Source organism: Pomacea canaliculata, linkage group LG10 (genome assembly GCF_003073045.1).
Source record: "Pomacea canaliculata isolate SZHN2017 linkage group LG10, ASM307304v1, whole genome shotgun sequence".
Lineage (NCBI taxonomy): Eukaryota > Metazoa > Mollusca > Gastropoda > Architaenioglossa > Ampullariidae > Pomacea > Pomacea canaliculata.
This window is the reverse complement of record NC_037599.1, coordinates 18,373,626-18,381,523: the sequence shown is the minus strand read 5'-3', so window position 1 is coordinate 18,381,523 and position 7,898 is coordinate 18,373,626. Positions and strand designations below refer to the sequence as shown.

The 7,898-nt window shown below is 34.9% G+C and overlaps 1 protein-coding gene across 1 annotated transcript; it reads right to left on the bottom strand.

The window, feature by feature from the left end:
• Positions 1-354: 354 nt before the first annotated feature.
• Positions 355-7,663, bottom strand: LOC112573118 (S-methyl-5'-thioadenosine phosphorylase-like). Its single transcript, XM_025253168.1, has 9 exons — positions 7,510-7,663; positions 6,442-6,528; positions 5,913-5,971; positions 5,234-5,401; positions 4,791-4,893; positions 3,917-4,069; positions 2,842-2,928; positions 2,430-2,552; positions 355-1,589 (listed from the first exon to the last, which is right to left on the bottom strand). Exons 1-9 carry the CDS (start codon positions 7,522-7,524, stop codon positions 1,554-1,556), a joined length of 831 nt encoding a protein of 276 aa, XP_025108953.1. The 5' UTR covers positions 7,525-7,663; the 3' UTR covers positions 355-1,553.
• Between the last annotated feature and the right edge of the window lie 235 nt (positions 7,664-7,898).

The window sequence follows — 7,898 nt, the reverse complement described above, 5'->3', positions numbered from 1 at the left end:
CTTGGAGATGGATTGGTTTCCAAATGCAATTCTTCTCACACTTTAGTCAAAGGATAACAGTCAAATATTTTATATGAACAGTCGCACTCATTGGGGTTGGTTTCTATGAGTTATTTTTTCATCTGGCTCTTTTTGTGAGTTGTATAAGATGATTGGTTTAGTTCATGGTGTCTTATACAATATCTCCAAACACTAAGTCATTCCAGTATCAAACTAAAGTAACTCTAAAGAGAATTTAATATGTCAATCAAGATCTGAAATCACAATCTTAACTATAAATTATAGATGCTTTGCAGCTGTGCCACTCAAGCATCCTCTCTTGAGTGAAGAAATACACAAATGGATATGCAAACATGACATCAACACTGTAACTTTATTGCAGTAAGACATTTTGTCAGTGCCAAATGAATATGTGTATGATAAACAGCTTACACAACATGCCATGATGCAGCAATACATCTAACAAACCAGCATTTACTCATAAGTATGATTGGTGTGACTTGCAGGATGAAACATTTTACAAATACAGTGTAACCAAGATCTTTATCTCTTCCATAATCTCCAAGCAGATATTCAACTGGAATTAAGAGTTTATGTGATTTACAGATTATAATGATTAAAAGGTCTCATCTGGCACTTGGCATTGACTGTGTACAGCCTTACTATCAAGATACTGGTTTGCGAGCTTGTCTGATCTGCTAAGATGATATATACATATATCTGAAGATTAAATGCCATCTATTTGCATACATCAGAAGACAGATCACCAATCTCATTCTTCAATACTATGCCTTATATGGTCCATAGGTCAATTTCCAAAAAACGAACATGATTCAACTCTTCATGCTAGTTACAAAGTGTAGTGTCATTCTGGTCCCAGGACATGTAACCCAAATGCAGATTTAAAATTCGGAACAAATTTGCAAATATTTTTCTGAAAAAACCTTTTCAAGTTTTGGGTTTTTTGGTAACATTGCATACTTTTCAACAACCACAATTCTAGATTTAAAAATAAAAGACATTCTGCATCTTTTGGTAATACATTAACATAGTTTTATATTAACCAAAAGACAATAAGAACAGGCATTGTGATCAGCGATCTTGACTGAATAGCAAGATATTCACTTCTACCTGAAAAATGTACCATAGAACACTAAAATTACATAGTTATGAAAAGTCTATATAAAAAGAAAAGTATCCTTTTTGACCTGCCAAATGAAATTTTTGTATTTTGTCTTATTTGTGCATGCCACCAGCATGTACACAGAAATATAACCATCACTGTTTTAAATTTTAACCAGTGGCTGTTGATTTTGCCAATTTTTACAAGTATAAGTAATTTTTAAATGTTGGTCCAAAAAATGTAATACTACCAACATATCAGAAAATTATTTACTTGCAGGATATGATTAACAGACCCATATAAACTGAAATTGTACATGCACTATAAATATATGCCAACAAGTTCTACATTTTCTTTGCATAAGAACTGGTGATGATGCAAGGATTTTTGTACCAGATGACTGAAGATGCTTGATAAACTGTATTGTATGTCAGTGTGACAGCATTATGGAACTTGCCACAATTTTCTGCACAAGAGAAAATAATGACATTAGTTGTCGCCTTCTTAACTTTTAATTAAGCAACATTACTTAAATTAAAAAAATTCTAATACCAAAAAGAAGATCTGTTGTGATACCTGTAACCAGGTTCTTTAAAAAACTTTAGTCACAAAAATCTTGAGGTGCTAGACATATATCTCCAGAAGAAATTTGTAACCCTCATGTCTCCCATATGTGGTTGGACAGGGATGGGCCAGTTGCACAAGAAGTCATAGCACAGTGTACATTTTCCAATTTAAGCTAATGCTTTTAATAGGTTCCTTTGTTGAATGGTAGAGAATGAAGCTAATTCTCAAGAGCACAGAGAAAAGCACACATTCTTGGCAACCACAGAACCCACTCCAGAATATAAGGGGAAAACATTTTTTAACTGCCAACCATGACTCCTTATATATCTTCACCCATCAAACCCTTTAGAACCTCTCATCCCAATTCATGTCTGATACTTTACAATATCTGTTGGCCCTGGTCTAGATTAAATGAGTTCACCAGCCGGTCAAGTTCAAAACCCCTGAAACATGACCAGGGCACAATGCGCTTGTGCACAAGCATGCATGTGTGTATGTATCCCCATTCACCTGACAAAGAACACCCAAAAATGAAAAAGGCCATGTGGGGTGGGGTGGGGCAGTAGGCCATACAGAGGGCTGGAGGCTCAGGGTCATTTTCAATGGGGGGCTTACATATGCAGCACATAAAACAAGGGATAAAAAAAACAAAGCATGATAGCTGACATCCTGTGCCTAACTGACAGAACAAAAATAAACCCTATTAACAACCAGATGTCACAAAGTAATAGCCACAAACCTTGTTTTCAGCTAGAGTATCTGTCCAGTCTTCTTCAGCTATGTGAGGTATGGCTGCCAGCAGCACTTTGCATGCCTTAACAGCATTCTCTTTAAATGTGCTGACAGCCAGTTCTACATGCACCTATAACAAAGATGAATACAACAAAATAAGCCTACCTGATCCTACTAATGTACTATGAAATAGTTTACGTTTAATTGGTCACAATTTGCACTAGAAAAAAGTTCTCCGACCATGTATTATTCTAATGTGTGCATTGGTCAGCACAATTATTAAGAAAAAGTTTTTAAGAAATAGAATGTAATATAAGTGTTCAAAGCTAATATAATAAACTGTTTTAAAAAAAATTCATGCACATACAGGGATTTTTAACTACATTAACCAAATATTTGCAAATGATGACAACACTTACGGCCTCCGTGTCATCCCTCCAGCTATCATAATCTGTCACTAGTGCAAGTGATGCATAACATAAACCCGCTTCCTTTGCAAGGACTACCTGAAAAATAAAAACCTGTAATGACTTTTTTTTTGTCTACAGTTTTGCTGAACTTAGATGTCTGTAACATTTGAAGAAGGCACATATTTATTATAAACTGTAGTATTATTAATAAAAACTGTTGCATAATTTATGAGCTTGACTTGGAAAAATGGGTTTACAGTCACAGTGGCACATGGTTACAATATATTGTTACAATATGCATCATATATATATAATCTCTCCCTATTACGACTTGCTAAAATCCACCAAAATCAAACCATAACTGAGCAGTTGTAGCAGGGAGATCAACCAGTCTTTCATTCCAAGAACCGTGACTTCAAGCACTTATAAATTCATTTATCTAAATATTGAAATTTGTTCATGCTTATGTGCCATTGTTAGGCTTGAGTGCAGATGTATTGGGGAAACTAACTCTCCAGGAACAGCAACTAATCAATACATATGTACCATGGTAGACAAAGACGCACTCCTAAAATGCACTATTTATATTTTTGAATGAGATTTCTGCACAATATTGCAATAAAGCAATAACAATCATGTGCACCATTGTGTGAATTGTTTTCCGAATCTGTTTAGTTAGAAAGATGGTGGGTGAACTTGTTCAAACAATGCATGGCTCTGTTGATATTTTATGCTAATATCTACTTGTCATTGGAGATAAACTCATCTCAGGCCTGGATGGATTTGATTTTTACTGTTGGGATGATATGGTAGCTGTGATTGGGGCGATATGGTTTCAGTCAAAATGACTGGAGACCCATAGAAAAGTCTTTTTTTGTACTTATTTTACTAGATTTCTGCAGAAAATCTTAAAATAGAGTAAGTGGCCGACCAGAAGCAGTCTATTTTAAAATGTACTTAATTTTTTCAATTTTTTTATAAAAAGAAATTTTATTGTATGCTAAATATTTCTGGTTGAATGCATTTGACCAAAGTTATGAAATCTTATAAAAAAATTTCTTTTTAAAAGAAATTCAACTTTTACCTCTGGAACTGTGCTCATGTTGATGACATGAGCTCCCCAGCTTCTCCAAAGCTTGCTTTCAGCCTTGCTGGAGAAACGTGGTCCTTCAATTGTGATCATCGTACCATATTTGTGGTGACTCAAACCCAGATCCTCAAGACAGGTGCTTAAGATCTGAATGACATAAAGTAAGCAAATAAATTCTTTGAAAAGAACCACGCCATATCCTTTCATTTTAATAACGCATTCAAAGAATCAATTTTAGTTACTTGTTAACAATTTATTTTTTTAGTGTAGAGAAAAAGACAATCAACACAGCTTCTGGAAAAAAAAAATATCTTAGTTTTCAAAATCTAACAATCTCTCAATAGGAGGATGAATTGGATATTCTGAATATTATGTGTACTCTGTGAAGCTTACCTGTGCTCAAGTACAGTACAAAAGTTTAAAAAAAATGAAGTCGCACAATAAATCACAACAGTATTGGCAAACGTTTTCCTGCATGACTGTCTATGAGACTGATTACTTGTCACTTGTCACTGAACTCAATTTCTAAGTTTAATGCAGGAGATAATAGAAGGTTATTGTCATCAGAATGCAGAAGCAGCCTTTTTTCCATGGCAAAAATATAGACATCGTAATGCCCATGAGTAAAACTGATGAAATGTTGCACTCACACTTGCTTTGTAGTGATGTCTTTTGAAAGCACAACCCGCTGATACAGGCTATCATAATTAATGTCTGCTTTAAGATAGACCGTGCCTAGTGAGGTCTAGACCAGATGGTGAGGAAAACTGACTAAATGAAGCAAAGAACTCCACACCATCTTAACACAATTAAAACATTATGCTGCTAAATGTATTTAGTATTTAAAGCTTTAAGCTACAAACCTTACCTCTCTGGTACGTTTGCAGAAAGGTTCATTCATAGGTATATGACATATACCCTTGGGAGCTTCTGGGGAGCCATCATAGAATGTTTCAATACGTCTTTTGGTTCTAGATGAACATACATTTTGGAAGCTTAGAGATCCAAATAAGAATTAAAGTAAATAAACATGAAACAGAAACACTTGAAAACTAATGTAGTAAAATTAAATAGCATAGTGAGAATAAACTGTGGCAGGATAAGTTAACAGTTAACTTGAACCCAACACAAAATTTGCCTTGCTGGTCTAGAAATAGCATTGCCATTAGTTTATTGAAAGAAAGCTTGAATTTAAGATTTTTGGGGAAAATCACAAATGGACTGACCAAAATTCTAACTTCTGACAGTACTAAAGGGTTTAAAGCTGGGGAAAAAAGTCATGGCTTAAAGTCCACAATTTATCGTAATTACCTGTCAATGAACTGATCAATTACAACAATTTCTCCTGGATGGATGTTTTCTTGGAGGGAACCACAGGCTGTTGTCACCAGAATGTGGCTGCATCCTTCTTGTTTCAAGGCATAAATATTGGCACGGTAATTCACATTGCTAGGGCTGATAGAATGTTTACGACCATGCCTGTTAACAGAAGATAACAGACTTACAAGTATGGTAACATATAGGATTCAATGTGTAATGGGAGTCAAATTTCCATCACATTGATAAAATAAAGCACGAATTTGGACAATAGTGTTATTCATGATTGAAATGATGTGTGCAAGTGGATGCTTGCATTTGCATGTGAATGCTTTTAAAGTGCTTTGGTAGGCAGTGAAATGCTTGCCTTTCAAGGATATTTTAATTTGAATACATGTTGCCATCAATTTGAAGCTTTTTTAAAAGTAAAACTACTACTGTATTGCTAGTGCTAGAAGTGTGATGTATACAGCAAAAGAATTTCATTGCTGTTGAGGGAAACAAAGGAATGTCAATAACATGCTAATGATTTTATATTTCAATATTTCTCTCAGTTCCCATATTTTTCAGATTTAATTTAAATTTTGCTTTCTCAATGACTGTGAGTGAGCTGCACACTCTTCAGCAATCGAACACATGAAGACAAAGCAAAATAATATTAACATGTGCTCACCTTGCCAGCAATACACAATCGATACCACTGATAGTTCCTATTATTAGTGCATCTGAGGGCTGGACAAAAGAGTGACCACGATAAATCCAGATGGTTTGGTGATAAACTGTGTTATGAAATTACGTGTTTGAAACACTCAAAGTGCTCTAAATTTCAGTAAATATACAGCTGAATAAAACATTTATCAGTCTGGACAATGTGTAAGCATCTGTAGAGTAATGGTCAAAAAGCTATTTGTAAACAATTGCAAATAGTTAATAAGGTTCCTACTCACTATTCAGAATTAAGTGTCACTGTAAACAAAATCCTTGGAAAATTTCAATAGCTATTGTAAATCTGTTCTAAGTAAACATTTGTGATGCTACATGTTGTCACAAACAGAGCTGAAAAATGATTTTAGCCATCATTTTATTTTACGTCTTCATATTTATCAATCCAGAAAGATTATCACTCACATTCCCTAAGAAATACATAAGCAGAATCAGATGTATTGTTTTACGATCTTAGCATGATGCTGTTTGTTTCTTACTTTCCCATACGGTGTGTCCACAAGCTTCTCCATTCTATTTTCCAGCAACGATGGGTTGTCTAGCCCAGATCCTCCAATTATTCCGATCTGAAAATTACAATCATTCAATACTGCTAAGGAGAATATCAAACAATATATTTGGAATACAAATGACATTAGTATATTTCAATCAGCAGGTAATACAAATACAAAACACCCTTATTAATCCCTTTCAGGAAATTAATTAATCTGCCATGCAAATATAGCATCACACATCACATGATGGTTATATGGCTTTAAAAAAAAAGACAAAAGAAACACATTATTTATAAATGTCAGATTAAAAAACTATTTGCAAAAGCTCACTTCTCAAAAGATATTCATCCAAATGAAAAAAAAAATAGAATCCTAAACATTAATCTACATATTACTGCTCTCTTCACAGACTCGATTTTGTCATTGGAAATCATTAACCAAAAACAAAGTTCAGACGCACAACATCTGTTGCTTCTCACATCTGCTGCAATTATATTCTCATTGATTCAAAGGATAAAGCTGTACTGATAGTGATGGGGCTAAGTTGTCAAGCTTGTGATATCTTTAATATTTGTTAGCACGAGACAATTAATGCTGTTGCCCTCAACTATACACAATTTTCTTCAGGGGTTAAAAGATGTGTTCTGGTTAAACATGCAATGAAAAAAATCCTGCTATGTGTACTAAAACATATTTTAAACATGTTTAATGTGGACTACCGTATACAAAAACGATGCAGATATATATGGTACGCTAGAGTATATATTTTGTGTGGACATGATTTTAAGCTGTTATGGCAGTTTAACTCTACAGTGTGAATCTTTGCTCAGTTTATGTGTGTGTGCATTTTCTGTGTGATACTATCGCAGAGTCTCTGTTGTGAGAAAATTCTCTCATTAGTATACTCTTTACTTGAATTTTTTGTTCTTTGGACATGTCGATCACTAATGCTGAGTCGAATAGACCCTCGCGCCGAGGGCTTGTAAACTAGGATCGAGCAAACGTTTCCTTCAAAAAATCAAATAAAAACATTAAATTTACTGTTTTCCTCACCTTAACTTTGGCCATGCTGAAAGGATAAAACGGGTGGTGAGACGCAACTCTATTTATGCTCAGTTCTAACAGGGTTAAGCCGTCTGCTTCTCTGATCACGTGCCCTTACTCTTCCAGATGTTGCCTTTCAATAAGAGTAACTCCCCTTTGGTTTTATCTACCCCGCCGAAGTGCTCCACTGTTAGTCTCGGCGAGCCTAAACAATGAATGTGAATAAACTGGAAGCTTTGTCGTCTAATGGCTCATTTTAGTAGTTAATCTGAAATGTGAATAAACCGGAAGCTTTGTCGTTTAATGCCTCGTTTTAGTAGTTAAATGGGAAAAAAGTCGTCTGCCAGCAGTCGAGTAATACAAGTTCGTGGTGAGGTCCCACTGGCTGTCAATGGTTA

What these genes read in the sequence shown, in the direction of transcription:
- LOC112573118 (XM_025253168.1), bottom strand. An exon ending in TGGACACACCGTATGGGAAA is followed by an intron (nt 5,972 to 6,441) that starts GTAAGAAACAAA and finishes TCTTTTGTCCAG; the next exon opens with CCCTCAGATGCACTAATAAT. An exon ending in TCTGCAAACGTACCAGAGAG is followed by an intron (nt 4,070 to 4,790) that starts GTAAGGTTTGTA and finishes TATGTCATTCAG; the next exon opens with ATCTTAAGCACCTGTCTTGA.